At 38.4% G+C, this 24,841-nt stretch overlaps 1 protein-coding gene across 1 annotated transcript in view; it reads left to right on the forward strand.

Moving 5' to 3' along the window:
- The window catches only part of LOC117992619 (dystrophin, isoforms A/C/F/G/H-like), a 630,854-nt gene that overhangs the window by 107,908 nt on the left and 498,105 nt on the right, over positions 1-24,841 (forward strand). The window contains 1 exon segment of the mRNA XM_034980350.2: positions 23,106-23,194. Within this exon segment, the coding sequence (XP_034836241.2) occupies positions 23,106-23,194 (89 nt within the window).

Genomic DNA, 24,841 nt, shown 5'->3' on the forward strand with positions numbered 1-24,841 from the left:
GTAGGCTAGTCTAAATATATAAAAGGAAAACGTGACTGACTGATCTATCAACGCACAGCTCAAACTACTGGACAGGTCGGGCTGAAATTTGGCATTCAGATGGCTATTATGACGTAGACATCCGCTAAGAAAGGATTTTTCAAAATTATACACCTAAGGGAGTAAAATAGGGGTTTTAAATTTGTGTAGTCCACTAGGCATAAGCTAGTAAAAAAAATAAAAGAAATCACCCCTCTTTTTACGACGTCAAATGAAGTGAATCCTACGAAATACGTTAAGGTACGTGTACCGAGATAATGAAATGAACTCAGGCGCGACCTTGACACTGTCTGACTGGTACGAGTAAAAGATCGTTTAATTAAGAAGACGAGCCTTTACTGTACGAAATAAATAAACTTGAACGCACATTTTATTATTATCAAAAACATGGCTGTGAATTTCGTAAGTAATAAGTGCTGGATACAATTTTGTTCCGTTAATTAATTTTAAATTATAGGTCCAAAAAGGAGCAAATTCTGACTTCATGAGGGGCTTTGAAGTTTTGGCCTAGATTGTAGACTTTGTGGCTAGACTGTTGTACTGCTGACGCTACCAGTACAACTTTGATAGCTTATATCTCGGAAAAGTGACACTTTTGTCTCATTCAAATTTCAATACCTGTTTGTATTGATGCCATTTCATGCGTGGCCGCTATTTTAGAAAAAAAGTAAAATGGCGGACTACTAGGTAGGCTATGCTAGATTTCTACTAAAAATTCAAAAGTAGGTAGGTACACCGTACAATTTAAGAATGATATACCAAGCGACAGAAAAACAATTTTACTATAATATTTTAGAGTTTAGTTTTTAACTTTATATTGTTTTAAATTGAAAACTTAAAATCGAGGCCAATCCATTTTATGACCTAGTCATCTCAACTTAGATGAAGTGACAAGATTGTAAAATTAATCTGCGGCGTTGACAGTCTGCCTGGGAGGGAGACCGTTTAATTAAGAAAATGACGTTCAACTTAGTAGAAGTAAAATAAATAAGTAGAATAAATGAAATGAATTTGCTTTTTTAGGGTGTCAACGGTGCCCCCTCCACCGTACTTACCTACCTACTTACTCCGCGTAAGTGGAGGCTTAGGCGGTGTACTAAGCCTCCGCTGTCTGTCCGTTCGTCCATCAGCAGGCTTGTATCTCATGAACCGTAATAGGTAGAGAGTTGAATTTTTCAATGAGTGTGCATTTCTATTGCCGCTATAACAACAAAATAACAACAATTTCAAAATGGCCGCAACGCAATTTTTTATTTTTTTTAAAGTGTATCGCGTCCTACCTTGTACCATTGTACGGAACACTTGTGTGAGTCCGACTCGCACTTGACCTTTTTAGGGTTCCGTACCTCAAAAGGAAAAGGGAACCCTTATAGGACCACTTCGTTGTCTGTCTGTCTGTCTAGAAACCTATAGGGTACTTCCCGTTGACCTAGACTCATGAAAAGGTAGGTAGTTGGGTCTTATAGCACACATTAAGGGAAAAATTTGAAAACCGTTTTGTGGTTATATCACACAAAGAAGAATTAAAATGTGCTCATGAACAATAACGTACTATTTACTAAACTTCAAATGTTTTTAAGTTAGATTTAGTTGCAATAGCTGGTACTTATTGGATGAATTGATTTACCATTTTACTATTTCACTATCTCTAGTCTCGTAGACGAATTTCAAGTTGGAATATTTATTCTAATGGTATCTGGAACGACCGGGAATCGAACCCGGCGCGTCGTAAACGTGATTTATGTGAGTTTGACGTGCCGTCGCGTGACGTGCCTTTGCCTTTGTTTTGTTGTGTCGATATCAATGTTAGCCCAATATCCCACTAGGATACTATGGCGACACCACCGGTCGCGCTACCATGGTGTCTTGAGCTACCAAACGGGAAACGCCCGTGTTAAGACACCTAAGACAGACACCGTGTTAAGAACAATCACATCAACAATGTATAGTACGCGACAGGTTGAGAAGGCGATTGGGTAGCGAACGCCCTGCACACCCGCACAGCCCCCGCGCGAACCCAGTGCGGGCGAGCGCGGGTGACGTGTGGGTGTGCGGGGCGTCCCCCCGCCTCATACCCCGATTACCATCTCAACCTGTCGCGACCTATACTTGTGGCAATGATATTCTTACGCATGAACAGTATGCGACAGGGGCGCCCTTTTTAGCGCAGTCGGTGATCGAGTGAGTGAAACGCCAACTAGCTCTGTAGTCTATACATTATTATTAGTGGTTCAGCCACCATGGTGGGTGGGTGATCGCGGCACTAAATTGGTTGCGCATACAAGCGAACACCAGGCGAGGTATTCTCCATAGAGCTGTATGCATTTTGTTGGTAGCGCCACTGCTTGCGCCGCCACTGGCGTCCTAGTGAGATAGTAGCCTTAGCTGCGAGTACGTAGGTATGACTAGCTCTCGATATAAAATGCAGTGTTTTTTATTGAAATCGATGAAAGGTTTGTAGAGTCCCAATAAAATTGGGCTCTTGTATATTCCAGTTTTAATTATATTTTTCCAAATGGTGGGGTGTGCAATTTTGATTTTGAAAATTTCTATAAATAGGAAATAAGTGGTACAAGTCTCGCAAATTGTTAATGCGCGTGGCCGCCATTTTAGTAACGTCAGCACTAGACTGAAGTTTCGAGCTGATGGTATATTTTTACCTAAATATAGTCAAATGACGTCATTTCGATGTTAATGAGATATGGTTCCAGCGCAATAGTAATTTGCGGGCTTTATAATTTAAAAAGAGCCATAATTAAATTGGCAAATGGCATGACTTAATTTTTTAATTTAAATCCCTTGAAAGCACAGAAATATCGATTCCAATCATGTGGGGTTGAATGTTGGTTAAGATTTTTTTTCTTGTTTTGTTCTTCCTTTTATTTATACCATATATTTCATATAATTATAACTACATATTATATACTAAGTAAACATAAAAAACCAGCCAAGTGCGAATCAGACTCGCGCACTGAGGGTTCCGTAGTACAATCGTATTTTATCGAAATTTTGCACGATAAATCATAAACTACTTACTAGATCTCGTTCAAACCAATTTTCGGTGGAAGTTTGCATGGTACATCATATATTTTTTTTAGTTTTATCATTCAGTTATTTTAGAAGTTACAGGGGGGGGGAGGGGGCACATTTTACTTTTCTTAAAAAAAATGATATAAGAAACCTCAATATCATTTTTGAAGAACTATCCATAGATACCCCCACACGTTTGGGTTTGATGAAAAAAAAATTTAGAGTTTCAGTTCTAAGTATGGGGAACCCCAAAATTTATTGTTTTTTTTCTATTTTTGTGTAAAAATCTTAATGCGGTTCACAGAATACATCTACTTACCAAAAAAGTTAAGTTTCGGAAAAAAGTGGCTGTGACATACGGACGAACAGACAGACGGACAGACATGACGAATATATAAGGGTTCCGTTTTTTGCTATTCGGCTACGGAACCCTAAAAAGTTGAGGTAAGTTTACGCTAGACTAAATAATTGACTTATTGCTAACTTCCAAGTGGCTGTGACATACGGACGGACAGACAGACGGAAAGACAGACAGACAGACATGACGAATCTATAAGGGTTCCGTTTTTTGTTATTCGGCTACGGAATCCTAAAAAGTTGAAGTAAGTTTACGCTAGACTAAATAATTGACTTATTGCTAACTTCCAAGTTCCAAACATATCAAAGCTGTCTCTCTCACAGACCCCACGCTGTCCGTCACTACACCTGCAATGCAGCAATATTCGATCACCCGTTAATTGCTCTGATCTAGCCCACAGCTTTGAATAAGGCGGCTCCTTTCAAATTCATCTGTTCGCTTTTGAAGGGAGCTTAAAATATTTTAGCGTTTAAACTATCGTGAGCGATTTTCATTATATTTCATATCTGTCCACGGCTTTACTCATGTATTTAGTCGACATTAGCCCGACTAGTTTCAAACCCATCCGGGATCCTTTTTCAAGGGAGTCAGTTCGCGCACGCGTCAACCAATCAACGCGCAGTCTCAACCGCGACGCGTTGAAACTAGTCGGGATAATGTCGACTAAATACGTGAGTAAAACCGTTGACAGAGCTTAAAATAGATCTAGGAGATGAAAATGTTGACAAAAAGAAAATACATCAAATTTTCTTTTAAACTGTCTCATTTTTTATCGGAATGTCCTCATTTCTGAGGGTCGCGAAGCGTGCGCGAACTGATTCCCTTTGAAAAAGAACCCCGGATGGGTTCGAAAATAGTTGGGCTAACGTCGACTAAACACGTGAGTTAAGCCGGGTGTGAGATTCGTATAATGGAAATCACTCACGATAGTTCAAACTCTAAAATAGTTCTCCATAATGTTCTCAAAGGTGAGTGAAGTCTGTCAATCCGCACTTGCCAAGTGTGGCCAAAACCCTTTTCACTCTGAGAAGAGACCCGTGCTCTGTACTGAGCCGGCGATGAGTTGATCATGACTATGAAACTATGGAAAACTAAAGTATAAGCATACAGAGCTCGGGAATTTCATAAGGCGGTCCTAAATCCAAATCTCGCGTGTAATCCGTATCACTTGAAACTTTGCTCGCTTGGTATTTGTTTTCGCCTGTTTACTATTCGGCTTTGTTCTCAAGTTAAGGATTATGCCATTTACAGCGTTGGGAATTTCATACTAACCTACATACTCGTCGTTATATAGGTTGTTACTGAATTCAACAGCCTTTCTGACTGTAATACATACTAAGTAATATAATTAATGTGAAAGTCTGTCTGTCCAATAGCTTTTTACTTTAACATCATGTACCTAGATTGTAGACGGACATAAACTACTTCAGGAAAACCTAATTCTATACGTGAACGTCATCGCGACGCGGAAGTCGCGGCATCATCTAGTTCTGTTATATACAGGGTAGAAAAAAATTATGATCCCTAAAGTACTAAATATTCAATTTTGTAGATATCTTCTGGAAAAAGCTGTGACAGCCTAGTGGTTAAGACGTCTGCCTTCTCGGACGTCGGGAGTTCGATCCCGGGCACGCACCTCTAACTTTCGGAGTTATGTGCGTTTTAAGTAATTAAATATCACTTTAACGGTGAAGGAAAACATCGTGAGCAAACCTGCATGCCTGAGAGTTCTCCATAATGTTCTCAAAGGTGTGTGAAGTCTACCAATCCGCACATGGCCAGCGTGGTAGACTATGGCCAAACCCTTCTCACTCTGAGAGGAGACCCGTGCTCTGTATTAAGCTGGCGGTGGGTTGATCATGATGAAGGATACTTATCTTGTGCGACAGACGAGTGTAAGACCTAATGTTTCTCGGAGAAATTTTGTCTGTATATCGACTAGTGGAGTTTTAGCTGGTTTGATTCCCGGGTGAGACAAGCGAATTTTCGAAAATCTTTGAATGCAGTTTTGTTTCTTTTTAAAAATATGAGAAGGTTTTCTTTAAGTAAAATGATCTAACTTAAGGATTTAAGGTAGTTCCTCTGGAGGGCCTATACTTTTTTCACCCTGTATATAAAAGCCTTCTTTGGACAAGAACACTAAAGCTGTGCCAATAGTTTGAATAGGATCATGTTTTAGATAATTAAATTTAGTCTGTCGGAGAACTGTTAATTAAAATATAGACATTGCTTTTGAAACTCCATTCAGGGCTTCCATTTATAGCAATTTAGTATAGCTAAAGCCCAGATGACTTAGGCAGAGTGAACTAGAGTGAGGGAACTCTCAGATTGATCCTGAATCGACGAAATGTCAAGTGCATTGACTTAAATATTACTTCGTATGGACAGGGCTATTGAACAAACAAAATGGCACCGATTTAGTGGTGCTTTAGCACCAACGCAACCTCAGTGACGTCTGGATTTCAAACGGGTCGTTCATTAGTATCTAAGAGGTGGCGCTGATTTATTTGGTTCCAAAACCGTGAAAAATTTTGTTCGCTTGGGCATATCTTGTCATTTATATCGATGGTCAAAGAAAAATAGGGCAACCTTAGGGCTAACTAGCGCCAAATGTAGTAACATTTGACGCTTGCCAGCATTGACGGAGGATACTCATTAAGGCCTTTGAAAATTTTGTATTGAAGTTTAGACGTTACTAGCTTTTGCACGGGACTTTTCTCGTGGATTGAGGAGGTTTCAATTTGAACCCTTTAAACTGATAGCTTTTTTTAATTATCAACGCTTTAGACACGGCAAAAAAACTACGAACTATGTCACTCCGTCTACTCATCAATACATAATAGTGCTTCTATATAAATAATTGCTTACATTGTTTGTAGAAGCACTTATTACGATATTAAATTACATTTAATTCAAAAAGAAAGCTAATGATATTATAAAACTTCAAAAGTGTACATAGTTTGACAAATGATTTTTGTAAGAACAGGCAGTTTCGTTCCTGTTTCGCTAAGCGAAACGTGTAGCGGTTTCGCTATGATTTCGCGGCTGTCTGCTACGGACATTAAACTTAGGTTTGGGCGGACAGTAATCCAAAAAGTTCTAGATACAGATTAACTTATTACATTTAAAAACTCGCAATTTTTTTTATCAAGATAAGCTTTCTCATACGGTGCATAGTTACTTTATCACTACCACCCACGTAGCCATAAATTTTGAAAATAAGATATCTCAAATCAAATGACTCGGACATCGAACCTGAATCCTTTAACGAGCGTGATTGTTTGCAGGTTTGTTTTAAATTTATAGACTAGCGCATAGTGCAGCCAAGCGCTAGTCTATAAATATTAAAAAAAAACATATAGTCGAATTGAGAACCTCCTCCTTTTTTTTAAGTCGTTTATAAAAAGAAAATCAGACCTCTTGGCATGTGATGATGCAGCCTAAGGTCTTCTGATTTTCATGGAATTTCTACTCAGTTTTCCGTTTACGCAAACGAAAGTCATAAAAAAGTTACGTCTCTTAATATAAGTAGAGTAGCGGCAGTTCATCTTCTGAGAAGAGTCGTAAAAACTAATAAAGGAACGTGACCTGGAAGCTTGAGTCTAAAGACAACTCGGCTTGAATACCGGTAGTAGGCAATGGGTGGGTATTAGCCGGGATGAACCGGGGAACTTTAATATATCGAGTTCATCCCGGATCAGACTTCGCTAATCTGCGAAGATCAATTCATACTCGCTCGGATATCGAAGCCTCAACTTATACGCGGGACCACGGAAAAGCTAGATGCAACATTTTCATGTGATTTGCCTCCACATTTCTGATTCGAAGCGCTAAGACTTGGCACACCCTTCCAGCATCAGTTTTCCCCTCCAATTATAATATGGGTACCTTCAAGTCAAGAGTGAATAGGCATCTTCTAGGCAAGCGCGCTCCTTCTTAGGCTGCATCACTTGCCACCAGGTCTGATTGCAACAAAGCGCTAGTCTATAAATTTAAAAAAGAAATCTCCGGCTAACTACTAAGAACGAGTGTCTTGGAATGAGAACTGTTTGGTCATAGTCTACCATGCTGGCCAAGTGCGGATTGGCCGACATTGGGAACATTATGGAGACTGTTAAAAGCAAGTGATATTTAATTGCCTAAAACACGCATAACTCCGAAATAAAAGATGCGTGCCTGGAACGAACCTATTTCTTTTATTAACCTGGTTCTATTCAATTCAATTAGGTATATTGGGTTGTTGGATTTGTTACAAACCTCACTTAAATGCATGTTAAATAAAATTTATCTTGAGAAAGGGAGTGTAAAAGCAAAATGAAACAAAATTAGCATTTAAACTATTTGCAGAAAATTGTTCCACTTAAGGTAAAAGCGTACTCGACTATCAGTCAATGGATGCTGCGCGTTTTTCATTCCAGGCTACTTTCAGGTGGCACAATTTCTTTGAGCTTAAAGAAAATGGCGCATGTCATAAGGGAAGATCTAAAAGTAGATTGATCACCTATAAAATCCAAACGAGTTCTGTCATTAGTTTGTGTTTGCACTTTCCCTGTGATGTCACCGATAGGAAGTTGCGATATAGTCTAAGAGCTAGCGCGCACTACGGTAAATTTCCGTGCATTTTTTTTTACAAAATCTGTGAACTATAGAACTACACAGAAGCGCGCGCATAGCGGAATTAATTCCGCAACGGATTTTGATAGATAATTTAAATTTACGAATTTTAAAACGCACCATAACTCACCGCAGTGTGGTGCGTGCTAGCTCTAAGGTAACTAGCTAACTTGGAACTCTCTCTCTAATTTTTTGAGAGTAAAACTATAGCTATAAACCTTCCTCTTGAATCACTCTATCTATTGGTGAAAACCGCATTAAAATCCGTTGCGTAGTTTAAAAGATCTACGCGTTCATACATACATACATACCGACGCGGGAAGCGACTTTATTTTATACTATGTAGAGATGTAGAGAAGCGCACTGTGAGGTCAAAACATACATCTTGGTTACTGGTTCTTATCTTGGTTTGGTACTTATTGACATACGGGGTGTATTGCTAGTTTGCTTATTGCTATTAGGGTTGTCAATAAGCAGGGGTGTCATTAACTGGTGATTTACTACAAAAATGTTGCGCTTCTCTCGCATCTTGCGGCGGTGTCAAGTGACACGCTTCTTAGCTGATTGATGTTGACAGGGCTTACAGTACGAGGTGACCTGTTGGCGTTACCCCCTATCAGGGTTGTCATTTAAAGAATATCGACGTTCGGTTGTGTCATAAGGACTTTATTAATGGTGATACACAAAAAGTTCGCGTTTCTCTCGCATCTTGCGGCGGTGTCAAGTGACACGCTTCTTAGCTGATTGATGTTGACAGGGCTTACAGTACGAGGTGACCTGTTTGCGTTACCCCCTATCAGGGTTGTCATTTAAAGAATATCGACGTTCGGTTGTGTCATAAGGACTTTATTAATGGTGATACACAAAAAGTTCGCGTTTCTCTCGCATCTTGCGGCGGTGTCAAGTGACACGCTTCTTAGCTGATTGATGTTGACAGGGCTTACAGTACGAGGTGACCTGTTTGCGTTACCCCCTACCAGGGTTGTCATCTAAAGAATATCGACATTCGGTTGTGTCATAAGGACTTTATTAATCTTGATTCACAAAAAGTTCGCGTTTCTCTCGCATCTTGCAGCGGCGTCAAGTGACACGCTTCTTAGCTGATTGATGTTGACAGGGCTTACAGTACGAGGTGACCTGTTTGCGTTACCCCCTACCAGGGTTGTCATCTAAAGAATATCGACATTCGGTTGTGTCATAAGGACTTTATTAATCTTGATTCACAAAAAGTTCACGTTTCTCTCGCGTCTTGTGGTGGTGTCAAGTGACACGCTTCTTAGCTGATTGATGTCGATAGAGGTAAGTACAGAAGATGCGATGACTTGTTTGCGTACCTTACTACTAGGGTTGTCAGGTACGTCAAAATACTACCTACTTGCTTTTTCTTCTATTGCTTCCTTTGCTGCTTTCATACAAAATGCGAGTAGTTGTTGTTATTAGCGTTATCTTTTTTAATCTATTCTTGTTTTATTTTAGAACAGTTAGACCATTTCATTGAACGCCTATTTTTTGCGAGCTACAATTTAAAATTGTATAATAAACCAAAACTTAATTTCAAACCTGCCTTATCTCGTTTTTAAAAACTTGTCAGTCATTAATTATAATGTTTACAATCAGAACAGGTGGCTTCCGGTATGTATGCATACATCGCGAGATGTTCACCGTTTAACAAGCATACAGTCATCACCCGTCCCGTTTCTTGGTCAATTTTAAATATTCTGGGCCTTGACTATGATAACGTTAATATTACTTGTAATTACATATTTGAGGCGTCAAACTTGACAGTTCTTTCATGAATAAGTTGGCTTTTAAAAATGTTTTTTTTTAAATAAAAATAGCGAGCAAACAAGCCTATACTTAATCATGATTTCCATTGCATGAGCTATCCCTGATGTTGTAGTTGAATTATAACCTCAGTGAGTTGAAATAAAATAATCAAAAAACAACCAATATAAATGCCCATGTTGCGCCATTTCTAAATATCATTGAAGTAATGTAAAATCAAAGAATCTATAATTTGTTCTGTGTTAAAGATAGAAGTTTCGAGCATCTTCGCAAAGTTGCCTGTCTATCAGTTTTTTACAGGATATATTTAGAAGAGTGTGCCCAAGAACTTTTCGACCTGGTTCCTCCTTCACCTTTCTACTATCGTACCGCAAGGCATCGCCAAGGTCTGCACCCGTACGTAGTCTAAATTCCACGAATATGTACGAAGAGATTTGCCTCCTCATTTCTAATTCGAACCCCCATGATTTGGAACACTCTTCCAGCATCAGTTTTCCCCTCCAATCATAATATGGGTACCTTCAAGTCAAGAGTGAATAGATATCTTCTACGCAAGCGCGCTCCATCTTAGGCTGCAACAACACTTGCCACCAACCTACTGATTCGCTAACTCAGTGTCTAACACTGAATGATAGCCACCGAGCTCATTTGACATTTATTTTTAATCCATTAAAGGTTTTCTACGAAAAGTTATTTTAATGTCACTCACTGAAGCAGCAATGCAGAACCAACCAGTATCAAATGAGCCCGGTGGCTATCATTCAGTGTTAAACACTAAGTTAGTGAATAACCCCGCTGATCTGATTGCAGCCAAGCGATAGTCTATAAATTATAAAAAAGTACATTGTACTAAAGATGTGCCACGCTTATCTATCTACACTCATTGTAGGACTGTATGATAGCTAATCTGTGGTGATGCTAAAGTAACGAATCGCTGTTTCAAATTCATCCTAAAGTTTAGACAGGGAGGGGTGCGTACAACGTTGTATTGAAAATATTTCGCTCATGGGAGTTATCTTGGAGCGCGTTTTTCCATAACTCATTAGGTGCATGATTAATTGCCATCCCGTCCGGAGAGAGCATATTTTCATCATCATCATCATCGTCAACCGATAGACGTCCACTGCTGGACATAGCTGGTCTCTTGTAGGGACTTCCATACGCCACGGTCTTGCGCCGCCTGAATCCAGCGGCTCCCTACGACTCGCCTGATGTCGCCCGTCCACCTAGTGGGGGGTATTCCAACAATGCGTCTTCCGGTGCGAGGTCGCCATTGCACTAGCACCTTGGGACCCCAACGTCTATCGGTTTTACGAACTATGTGCCCTGCCCCTATTTTACTGGTAGGTTAAAAGGCGGACGTCCTAACCACTAGGCTATCACAGCTTCTATTTCACATCCACACTCAAACAATTATAATATGAAATGGCACTCAAAATTTATAGGTATGAGTGAACATAACAGTTTTTCACGCGCGGATGTAATTAAATTCCTCGCCCGGGATAGAATTCCCGAATGCACTACGTGTGAACATTCGCCCTCTGTCTCATTAGTTACCTGTTGGATTCGTATGAGTTTTACACACAGAACACCCCCGTTTTACATATCGCTAACGTTAATGGAATTCGAGCATCGAAACACAGTAACGTCAGAGTAAAATGGACCTAAAAGTTCTTTATTTAAAGTCAAAAATTCAGTACTACTGATTTTAATTTCACAATGTTCGCGCTTGGACCGATGGCTGTAAAATTAGATGACGTATGAATGAACTTGACTTTTAAGACAAAGCAGTTAAGATTAGTTTTGAATTAACACTTAAATTCTATCAACGTGGATTAAATGTAAAATCTCATACTTAGCCTACGGAGTACCTACTTACTTTTATATTCATTGAGCCTTACTTCAAGTTATTGGTCTCGTGCTCATACTTGCAACTTGTACTAAATCTACTGATGGCTAGTTACGAGTTTGCATATCTCGATAACATGAATATATTTCGTGTATTAAAATAAAATGTCAATAGTGTGTATTGTCAAATTAAAATGGTCCTATTGCCTTGTTTTAGAGTTCACCCATACATCTACATCTAGCCCCCTAAGCGGAAACTGCATGCTGAAATCAGATATTACTGAATTTACGACTTTAAAATAAGTAATTTAAGATTTACATACATATTATTGTAACAGTGTAGTTAAACGGTACTCGAAATCTATCATTGATATCGAGATATCGAAACTCGTGCTAAGGGTAGTTAGGCAACTGGGTTGCTCGTGTTAAGATATTTTAATCTCTCTGGGTATTTTAATAGGGGCTAAAATTTGTTGACTAATTTTAACGTTTCTAATACTAAGGCATTTAATGCCCTGAGCAATAAAATTATGAAAAATAATTTACCTAAGCTGCCTTCCAAACATTTGCAACAAGTACTTCCGTAATGTACCGACAATTTCGGAACTGAAAGTATAGTAGTAGTATTAAAGTTAAGCTAGGTAAGAAACATACAAACCAATAGTCCCTGGCGCTAGGACTTCGAAGTCGTGAGTGGCTGCACTTTCTCCAGGATGTGTCCAACGGGCGTCGCGCGAGAGAGGCACCGGCGTACGTTCTTTAGAGTACCCGGAGCCTCACAATAACGCGCTGAGGAGGGCCACCGAGGGGGTTTTAGTGGGTCGAAATCCCACATAACCCGATTGGGTATCTTCAGAAGACTTCCCCCTCGAAAAAAAAAAAGGCAAGAAACGTACAATTTTTTACGAGGATTTTAGTAGGGCACCATTACTTAGCGATGTAATAATATTATTATTAAAGTAAAGGTTTTCGACTAATTTCTACGTAGATTTCCTTTTTAACTGTCTGCCTTATATCTTGGGTGCTAAAAGACTTTCGTACAAATACTTAAAAAACTTGGGCTAAGCTCGTAGACTGAGTCTTTATGCACGTAATTTTATGCAAAAAAAATATCAAGGTGTGGCTGCTTTTATGTAGAAAAGGGCAATCTGGCATTTTCATTAGTAGACGACATGGAGTTGTAGATCATAGAGGTGCAGTTTAACATAAGATACAACAAGACAAGCTGAATAAAACCGTTAAAAACCTCCACAATGAGCTAATAATGAAATAAAATAAATAGAAGTTTATTAACGTTTATAATATGTTTATTTTTGTTAACGTAACTAAGATTCATGTAGGTAGGCTATTTCGCTAAATATTGTGGCTAATTCCGTTGTACACAAACTCTAAACTAAACTAAAATGACACGTCTAAATCTATTGCTATCCCTTTCATAATGTTGCTTGGGGAAAAGGATAGCACTAAATTATGACCTGTTAATTTAGTTTAGTTTAGAGATTATGTACAAGAGAATCGGCCCCACTAAATACTACGGCATGGTTTTTGTACCAGCTGATACCTTTCAGCAGTGGCTTGCTAGTAATTAAATTATGTTAAGTAAATCCAAGTAGGAAAATGTGTTTCTTGTTTTGTTGGTTTTTCCTTCAATTACGCCGTGACAGAGAGGATCGACGTGATTTTTTGCTCGGATATAAAAACCTGGAGAGTGACATACCTAGTCTACAAGAAATAAAACTTTTTTTTTTAATTTTCATAGCAACCATTTTGAAAAATTTAATATTTATTGTTATAGCGGCAATAGAAATACACATTCTGTGTAAATTTCAACTATCTACCTATTATAATATTGCGCTTCACTGGCCCCTGACAGACAGGCGGACGGATGGATGGACAGTGGATGCTTATTAACTCGCACATTTCGGGGTACGAAACCCTTAAAATGGCGGCACATTACTAGAGTGCCAGGTACTAAAAAAAAAAGTTTCGGGCCGTTTTATGAGACATCACCGCCTCTATTAAGCTGGCACCTCTCTGGCTGACGACATTATAAAAGAGGCTATTGTTCCGCCATGTTGTGACGTCATGCTCTAATGGCGGCCGGAGGTTCACGCGTTTCACGGTGCCCCCTTAATTGCATAATTACTCGGGCTATTTGACGGCTGCATGGCGAGGAAAGTCTGGATGAAAGTACTGTTTTATTTATTACTAGCTGCCCTGGCGAACTTCGTACCGCCTAACAGTCGATTCTTTATCAAGATTTTTTAAAAAAAAATCTCTCCGTAAGAACCATCCCCGTACTTCAAGGAATGTTATGAAAAAAGAATTAGCGAAATCGGTTCAGCTGTTCTCGAGATTTGCGATCAGCAACACATTCAGCGATTCATTTGCACCCGCCTGTACAAGCGACTATGGACAAGTGCAAACATAGCTTTGTTGCTGACCCTACCTAAGGGTTTAGATAACAAATATCCAAAATGCAAGCACGGGGAAATAACTTTTTTTGTAATCGACAAGTCTACCAGCACCCCAAATCGCTTTCACTTGGTAAATAAAAACGCGAGAATTCAAATTACGTATGTAGATAATATGTAATGCAATTTACGCTTCAATTCCATTTGATCACGCCAATGTATTTCATTTTTTTTCTCAATTACTTCGAAAATCTCTATGACGATATTACACTGTACTCTACCCCAGGGGTTCCCAATTTTATTTGGCCATGGAACCCTAATTGATCATACTTTTTTTGGCGGAACCCTAGCTGGCTGTTTTGATAATGATAAATAATTATTATTATAAGTATTGCAAAACATTTATTGTGACAAAGAAATACTATGTCGTTAATTACCTCCGTGGCGCAGTACGTGCACTGTTGTATTAAAATTTGGTGGTACCGGTTCGATTTCCGGCTGGTCTGGTCTGGTGGGAGGCTTCGGCCGCGGCTAGTTACCATCCTACCGGCAAAGACGTAACGCCAAGCGATTAAGCGTTCCCGGTAAGATGCCGTGTAGAAACCGATTAGGAGTACCTATACCTACGACGTACGACGTACGAGTACGGTGGAACCCCTTTGACCCTTCCACGGAACCCCAGGGTTCCGCAGACCACCAATTGGGAATCGCTGCTCTACCCCATACAACATGCATGAATAATAAACTTTAATGGAATAAGTTTAGAGTTGATTTTCGTATGATTTGGATGCAGAAATTGGTTGGTAAATGTCATAGTAATTTGGAGGGTGTAATAGCACTTGGTACGCTATTAGGTGACGTCATTTGAAATCCTTTTTAGGGTTCCACTACTACTATTCTAGCGTACTGCGTACTGCAGGGGCACAGAACACCCCCAGGGGACTCAAAAAAACACTAGACACGAAATCTTGAAAAATCTATTTTATTTTTTACTACATAGCTTAAGTCCGTGATTTCGTCGTCGCGGATTTAGGTTTTTAAAAATCCCGTGGGATCTCTTTGATTTTCCGGAATAAAATTATCCTATGCCACTCTTCAGGTCTTTAATTATATCCGTGCAAAGAAATCACGATGATCCATTACTCTGACATGGCGTGATTGAAAGACAAACCAATAAACCAACAAACAAACTCACTTTCGCATTTATTTAGGAAAGAAAGGAATTGAATGCGACTTATAGCCACGCTATTCAAGCAACAATGTATGGTTATAATAAAAATGATCTACCGAACCTTATTTTATGACCTGATTCGCACTTTACCGATTATTACGATATGAAATTGAAAGGTGCAAGGAAAGCCACTTTCTTTGAAGATGCTGTCTGGTGTATTTGGTTAAGGTTATTCACAAGGGGGGGTTGATATTATGGGAATAATATTGTTAAACGTACAGCGGGAAGATATTTAAAATAATTCACATCAAAAATACCTTTTAAGATAAAAATTTCAATTTTTTTAAGTGTCTAAAGCACGGGAATTTTTAAAGATTCCCGTGCTTTCTTATATCATGTAGAGAAAACTTACATACTAATATCGCAAGTTTCTTGACCGAGCTAATTAAATAAACTAATTTTATGTCAGTCAGTCAGTTTATCCTTTTTATGTAAATACTTAGGTAATCATTGTATAAATGCGAAATTTTTTCTGTCTGCCTGCTAGCTTTTTACGGTCCATCTGTTTAACCGATTATATGAAATTTGGTTATAGAGATAGCTTGCATGTCGGGGACGGATAGGAGCTACTTGTTATTATTTATAAAAAAAATCAAACATTTCACGAGATTTTTAAAAAGCCTAAATCCACGGATGAAGTTGCGGGCATGATGCCCGCGACTTCGTCCGCATGGATTTAGGTTTTTTTAAATCCCGTTGGTATTTCTTAGTTTTCCGGGATAAAAAGCCTATGTCCTTCTCAAGGGTGTAAGCTAACTCTGTACCAAATTTCAGTAAAATCGGTTAAACTGTTGGGCTGTGACAAGCTAGCAGACAGTCAGACACACTTTAGCATTTATAATATTAAAAATATGGATTAGAATAGAAATGCTCTAAAAAAAGTCTTCACATTCACCTTCTAAACTGCCTCTAATCAATAGATATCTGCCTCTATTCATAAAACAGGTTGTATGCAAAGGTTGTATATACGCGTACGGACGCATGTGCTCTCACAACTAGAGCGTGAACACAATCGGCGTACTTGCTTACTAGAAAATAGTCCCTATCTCTTACAAAATTAGAACCATTCTCAAACCCTCGGACTTTAAGAAAACATGTGTTTATTCGATACTAGGCTTTAAAACGATGGCAATAGAAGTCATTAGAGTAATAAAAGCTTTGTTCTGATCAAAGGGTAGTTTTCTGTGAGTCTTAAATAACGCTATTTCTATAGAATTAGCTCGTTCTGTTTGTATTAGGATGCTGCGAGGGCGTTTTTTAATCAATTGGTATTGATTATTAATAAATTAACCGCTTCACAAAAGCTTCCATTAGAATTATTGAAATTTCATATCTAAGGGCTGATTTTTAGGGTTCCGTACCTCAAAAAGAAAAACGGAACCCTTATAGGATCACTTTGTTGTCTGTCTGTCTGTCGGTCTGTTACTTACAGGGTACTTCCCGTTGACCAAGAATCATGAAATTTGATAGGTAGGTGGGTCTTATAGCTGGCTTTAGGGGAAAAATTTGAAAACCGTGAATTTGTGGTCACATCACACAAAAAAAATTCAATTGTGGTCATAAACTAATAATTAGTATTTTCAATTTTCGAAGCAAGATAACTATATCAAGAGGGGTATCATATGAAAGGGCTTTACTTGTACATTCTAAAACAGATTTTTATTTATTTTTAAGTATAATAGTTTTTGATTTATCATGCAAAATGTCGATAAAATACGATTGTAATACGGAACCCTCGGTGCGCGAGTCTGACTCGCACTTGGCCGGTTTTTCAATGCTCAAATAACTTTTATCGCAGGAATTTTGAGGTTTTGACAGTTTTTACAAAGACAATCTGTCAAAATGTCAAATTTATTCAGACAAAATCCATAATCACTCTCAGTTAAAAGTTATTTGACGATTGAAAAAGGGGCCCTAAGAACTAAAAAGTCTCGACTTTTTTACCGACTTCCAAAAAGGAGGTGGTTCTCAATTCGGCCCGTTTTCAAAGGTATCTTTGGATAAAGGATAAATCCTTCGATTCGTATTTTTTACCTTTGCACCTACTTCTAGCAGCTTGCTCTTAGTTTAGAAAGAGGAATTAAAAGTTTATCAAAAATTTAAACCAAAATTTCTTTAAAATTAATCAGCTGGTCGATTGTGGAAAACCTTCATTAATCGTTATTACAATCACAATTGTTGTGATTGGCTGAATTTATGGTATTCTTAAATATATTCGGTGCGGACTAGCGCGGATGACGTGTTGGTGTGCGGGACCCCCACCGCCTCATACCCCGTTTGCCATCTCGACCTGTCGCGGGTAAAAGTAAAAGTAAAAGTAAAATATGTTTTATTGTACACCAAAACCAAAACAATAGACATATAACAAAGATAGCATGTACAATAGGCGGCCTTATCGCTAAAATAGCGATCTCTTCCAGGCAACCTTAGGGTAGAGGATATTATAAAAATTAAAGAAAGCGGAAGGGGTGTAAAGCTATAATGTTTTCCAAAATGAAAGCACTAACAGCTGTAGATAGTCGTCGATTATGTGTAAAGCCCGCGCGCTTTGGCTTGCTGTTGACTGCCATTGAAATCCTGGAAGCCATTAGTTAGGCTTGTGGTATACTAAGAGTTTTATAGTGACTCTCCTAAATAAATAATGCAATTTTTTAAATATTCAGAGGCAAATAAATACTGTACATCGACCTTTATAAACAGTAAAAGTAGAGCGTTGTCTCTGTCGTTGAGACCGACAAAACGTCACATAGACCGTATGAGTGACGGAGACAACGCTCTACAATGCCGAAGTCTCATTCTAAATGTATCGATGGTCGATGTACAATATTTCTTGCCGGCTACTGTATAGACTTTTTTGTAATTCAGATACAAGTTAGCCCTTGAGTTGCAATCTCCCCTGGTGGTAAGTGATGATGCAGTCTAAGATGAAAGCGGGCTAACCTGGAAGGGGGGGAACTTGCCAGCAAATCTTATTGGAGCCTTAAATGGAGTTTAACTCAGGTGCCATGTTTTTAGGTTAAAATAAATCCTTATTATTTCGTTTAGTCTTTGTCCAATTAACAACAAACTTCCTATATAATTAATTTTACATTCGAACTATGTTTAGTAAACAAAGAAAATAGATATGAAAGCGCAAACTCTCAGACCTGGACGCGTTTGGAACCCTCGTAGCTTTAGTTTTAAGTTTGCGTAATAATTATCACCACTATATCTTACAAATCTAACACCAGACCACCAATAAGAGTAATTTATTACCTATTTTGAATAAATCATTTGACGTTGACTTTGACTTTGACAAACTTTTAACATTACTTCAAAATACATAACCCGGTGTGTCCACAGCCTAAAGTCCTTAGTACGTACCTACCAATATTGTTTTTGTTCGGAAAGCATTTAGCAATTTGCATTACATGCAGCGCCGTTTGAACACTTGTCCATGGAATCGCTTTCTGATAACATTGTTTGATCTCAGATATTTTACGTGATAATGTGTTTTACACGCTTTATATAGTTTGCCTCTAGCTACTTTTCACCCGGTTTTAAGGGTCAAAAGTAAACGCATTTATATAATATCTGTCAACGGCTGTACTCAATCTACTCGGGCTCTGCGGGCAGCGGCACGCGCGGTGCGCAGTCTCAACCGCGACGCGTGCGCGAACTGACTCCCTTGAAAAGGACCCCGGATGGGTTCGAAACTAGTCAGGCTACCGTCAACGTAAATACGTGAGTACAGCCGTTGACAAATCTATATATATAAAATTCAAAGACCTGACTGACTGACTGACATATATATCAACGCCCAGCCTAAACCGCTGGTCCTAAAGACATGAAATTTGGAGGGTATATTCTTTGTAATAAGGCTTTTCGAAATTCCAGCCCCAAGTGGGTTAAATGGGGGTCTAAAATTTATGTAATCCGTGCAGACGAAGTCGCGAGCATAAGCTAGTATATAATAAAAGCCTTGTTGCTTTGCAAGAAACAAAATAATTTTCTTGATCCAGTCCCACGTAGGCGAGTAGCTCTGCATACCAAAATTCTTCAGCAATACATAAATTTATCCCTTTTCTGCCGAGGAATTTTAATTATGTTTCAATGTGAAAGGGTCTGGCAACGAATAATCCAATATACCTACGACGTGACGACATTAGCTATTATATATACTAAAGTACTACGTAATATATGTACTTACTTTTGTGTTTAGGTCGCTATTTTGATTATGTGGTTACAATAGCAATTGTGCCCTAATCAAGTTAATATTGCAGTAAGGTTATTATAAAGAAAGCCTCTACGCGTTGTGATCTATATCCACGCAAGCTTTATATGAGGGAACATTTTAATAACTTATAAAATTAGTTAAATTTAACCTGTTTTTCTGACTTACGCTTAAAGTATTGAAAACAACGATTCTTGAAGTAGTCCGTAAACTAAGACCAAAACATAATGGTGTAGGTACGCAATCACGGAACCTTGAAAGAGCAAGGCCTGACTCGCACGTAGATGGTTTTTTTAACGTTACTGTCATTCGCAGTTGTGTAATAAAGCAAAACCATGATAAAGCTGAAAATAAGCACATTATAGTATGATGGCCGAGTTACTCGTGGGTGAACTGAGTTATTCAGGTCGCTGCATTTACCCCGTATCTATGTTACCGATTCACATTTCACGGGCTTCGCTGGTACTAACAGTTATTTACAACGACCTCGGAAGGGAAAAATGGTATTTTTGAACGCTGTAGTCTTGTGCAAGACTGTACTGTACTGTAGTACAATAACAACAGGTATTTAGTACAATAATTACTATTGTTAGTATTGTCTCAGAATATATCCCTAGTGTAGGATCTAGGGATTCTGAGACATTACTAACTTTGCATAAATCTGCCAAAATTCTATGTCTTTTGGCTTTTTACCCGACTGCTGTAGTCAGGTAAAAAGCCAAAGGAAAGGCCTACGATTTTGACAGTCTACTACGGATTTTTAATAGTGTAGATTTTTTTTTGGAAAATAATAATTTAATAGTAGAGTTACTAAGTACGAATAGTGTAGTATTTTATAGAAGCAGGTGTAGCCGACTCGGCCACTTTACACACGTTTATAATATATATTTAAAGCCAATATTTATATTTATATAGTATGTTATAATATACACAAATATTTATAATATACTTTGTAATATCACGTATATATAACATTACGGCGTTACTTTGTGGAAGTACATGATATACAATGAACCAAAAGGGAGGGCGGGCGGTGCATTTCGCATGCTGCATGTTGCACCATACAGATTCGACCTGTTTCGGCGGATTACAGCAAATTAAGCTTTTGGTTCGTTGTATACGAATAGTGTAGTATAAAATATAACGTAGGAATAGCAAGATATTTTTGTAGATAACTTAGTACGATAACATAGTATGTGTACATATACGGAACTAGGAATCAGCTTAGATTTGGAACTAGCTTATGCTCGCGACTTCGTCCGCGTAGACTACACAAATTTCAAACCTCTATTTCACCCCCTTAGGGGTTGAATTTTCAAAAATCCTTTCTTAGCGGATGCCTACGTCATAATAGCTAGATATCTGTATGCCAAATTTCAGCCCGATTCGTCCAGTAGTTTGTGATGTGCGTTGACAGATCAATCAGTCAGTCAGTTAGTCACCTTTTCCTTTTATATTTAGATAAATAATGACAAAATCTGAAGACAAATTAATCATACAGTCGTCATACTGAAGTGATAAAATGTGTGTAAACCGAGCCCTCATGTAAAACAAAGCCGCGCAGTAATCTGAACCCTTCCCAAAGGGTTCGGTGTGAGCCTCTGTTAATACGGATTAGGGAGGAACCGGCGACGGATTAGCGGGGCGCGCCCGCGGTTATACCATTAATACTGCGTGTATTAGCTCTATGTGGTATCTGATATTAGCAATAAGTACCGTTAATACCGGTTAATCGTACTAAGTATTTTTAAATACGAAGCTTTGAATACGAGAATCAGATAAGTTCGTTTATCTTCTTCTATCTATTTATATATATATATATATATATATATATATATATATATATATATATATATATATATATATATATATATATATATTTGAATTATATATATATATATATATATATATAATTCAAAGTCCTGACTGACTGACATATATATCAACGCACAGCCTAAACCGCTGGTCCTAAAGACATGAAATTTGGAGGGTCTATTCTTTGTAAAAAGTAGGTATCCACTAAGAAAGGATTTTTCGAAATACCACCCCTAAGTGGGTAAAATGGGGGATGGAAATTTGTATGAAAGTCCTTTCTATTTTTCAAGTTATTTGCATGAAAATTGGTATTTGGGTTTTCGGTCACAAATGAAGAAATGAATGAGGAACGTGTTTCAGGATTTTTGGAAAATTCCCCCATAAGGGTGGTAAAATAGGGGATGCAAGTTTGTATGGGAAAGTTTTAATTATTGATATTATTAACTTGAAATTTGGAAAGTAGGTTTTTTCTTGAGGTTAGGTGTCAGTTAAGAAACGACTATGAGACCCCTCCCCCTAAAGGGATGAAATGGGGGTTTGGGGGTTGGAAGGTTAAATGCCATTTGTTTCGTGTAGGCTACGCGGGCGAAGACGCGGGCAGAAGCTAGTTTTATAATAATTATTCTAGTACCTAAGACCTATTCCACTTTTTAATACACCTTACTCACAACCTTGAATGGGAAGCTGGAAGAAATCTCTGTTCAGATATAAGCATTTCCAATGTAACTTTATTACCACCATGTAACTACAATATCGGCACATGAAAAATAAATAAATAAATACGAGAATAGCAAATACTAGTAACAAAAGTTTATTTTTGTAAGCAAAGTTATTTTAAATTATGTTAATTTGGAGCTGCAAACAAACTGCAAGAAAAAAAATTTAAGAATTTGTGAACAGCTATTTTTCTATTCGAAACTTGTCCACTTATTAGTCAAGTAATTTTTGTAAATTCTTTTTAAATCTCGTACAACAATCGAAAAAATATCACTTGAATATATTTCAGCTCTTTTTCAATGTTTAATTAATTAATAAGTGAAGATACAAAGATAGAATATAACTTTTCTCCAGTAAGTAATATAACTACTTTACTAACTTCTTTGGCGAGTTTAATTTAACTTTGGCTAACTTCCCACTGATAAGTTTTATTTCGTGTAGGTACGAGTACGTGACTTCTCGATCAATCTGCGTGTAGTGGTAACTTACTGAGACCTGCATTAAGTAACGTAACTTGCTACTTTTTAGGGTTCCGTACCTACGGACTTGGATTTTGGACTTGCCTTTACACAAGTTAAAAAAATCTATTATAAGTATGCTCCTGAAAAAAACCATATTATACAATTGAAGATTATCTAAATGATAAAAGAGCGTGGATTTGACCTGCAGCTCGTTCCAGCAACGCGCAGGACTGCAAATACTTTTCTTATACATGGCATAACATTGTTTATCAAATCTTTGAAAAGAGCAACCGCTGAGTTTCTTGCTGGTTCTTCTCGGTAGGAAAGGCTTTTCGAACCAGTGGTATATGCTGTTGACGATTCAAAAATACTTGTTAAACTTATTTAAACGCTATACGGCTTGTAATAGTTGTTTAAACGCTAAAATACTTGTAAAAGTTTAATTGAAAAATATTTTTATTTTTCATTTTTATTTTTATTTTTATTTTATTCGTACAAATTTTCAGCTCTATGCGAATTATAGTAACCTTGAATGTTTAATTTGACTGGGCTATAATGAACCTTTTCTGTGTTGTTGCAGAGTGGGGCGCGCGGGTGGGGTCGCGGCGTGGCACGTCGCTGAGCTCGCCCGGCGCGCTGCTCGCGCACTTCGACACCAGCGTCTTACAGGTAAGCTACTTACTCATTATTGCTAACTGGGGGAAAATCTCCTCAAGATAAGCAACTTCGTAGGGGGAAAATCGGGTGACATGAGATTTTATTGTTATCCCTTAAACCCTCTAGAGTCTAGGCGGTCACCTCGTATTCACTAGAGGACAAATGCCCCGTGACATGTGTCGCAAGAGACGTCGGGCAAAGTCACTTGATGCGCCGCGCGTTGGTGCCTATCGCACTATAACTACAGTAAGCGGCAGCACGCGTCATTTGCGTGTCACTTCTATACCCATTCGCGTACGAGCTACAACGTCGCAAAATGAGTGACAGCGAAGAGGAGAAGGAGGATAGACGTTGGGGGTCCCAAGGTACTGGCATGGCGATCTCGCACCGGGAGGCGCAGCATTGGTATAACCCCCCCCCCCCCCCCCCCCACTAGGTGGACGGACGACATCAAGTAGCAGGGGGCCCCCCCCCCCCCCCAATATGTCATATCACCCTCAGCGCTTATTAGAGCCTTATTTCGACACCAACGTAGTACTTACCTATTACTGGAAAATTACCTTTTTCTATTGCTAACTGAGGAAAATCTTATCCACTAAGCCGTATTAAGACTAGGTTATCATCACCTTTTTCATATTTCACCCTAAAAAGCTTAACTCTTGGTTCGTTTTCCACGCCACAATACAATATACCTACCTGTTCAACAAAGAAATAAAGAAAGAAAGAATGAAAAGTTTTTATTTGATCACAATGAACACTCCAATAAACCTTAAAGCTTTAATTAACTACATAATAATTATACTTATAGGTAAAAAACTATTCTAAATAAAGTGTCACATGTGACTCAATATAGGTCTCCCACTCAGCATCATGCTGCAGCAAGCTGCAGGAAGCTGCAGCGCTGGTTGTCAGTGGGAGCGGTATAAATCATTTGTACCCGCGGTATAAAGGACGTTCGTTAATATCTCGCGACCTAAAAATCTAGGCTATCACAGCTATCACAGCTTTATGTCATTACCCGGGGGAAATTTTCTTAACTACTTTTTACCTCACCTTATCCTACCTTTTTCATATTTCACCCCTTAAAAAGCTTAACTTTCGGTTCGTTTTTATGCCACGGTATAAATACAGTATACCTGTTCAACAAAGCGGTATAAATCATTTGTATCCGCGGTACAAAGGCGCGACGTTCGCTTATATCTCTCACTCCATTTATTCCTTCCGCACAGTTACGTTGACTGGAAAGGCGGCAATTTTTTTTTTGGAACGCATTCGAGATGTTTGAACTTGGCAACCTAAAAAAACGCTTTATACATCTATGTTTCTATATAGGCTCGACTCTTTTAAGGGTTCCGTACCTCAAAATAAAAAGAAATCCTTCTAGAATCACATCGTTATTCATCTGTCTGTGTATCGGTCAATAACCTTTTACTCAGACTCGCATGGAGGAATCAAGTTGAAATTAATATCAAATACTTAATATTGTGTGTAAAGTCTTTTGATGCTTCAAAAGTTAAAACAAAATCAAGCTCCTAAGTCATCGCTTCAAAAAACACGATCATTAATTTTAACACTGGCAAGTAAATCAAAACCTATGTAGGGTACTTCCCATTCACCTAGAATCGTGAAAGGCAAGGAGCAAGGTCTCACAGCACCATC

This window comes from Maniola hyperantus, chromosome 21 (assembly GCF_902806685.2).
Source record: "Maniola hyperantus chromosome 21, iAphHyp1.2, whole genome shotgun sequence".
NCBI lineage: Eukaryota > Metazoa > Arthropoda > Insecta > Lepidoptera > Nymphalidae > Maniola > Maniola hyperantus.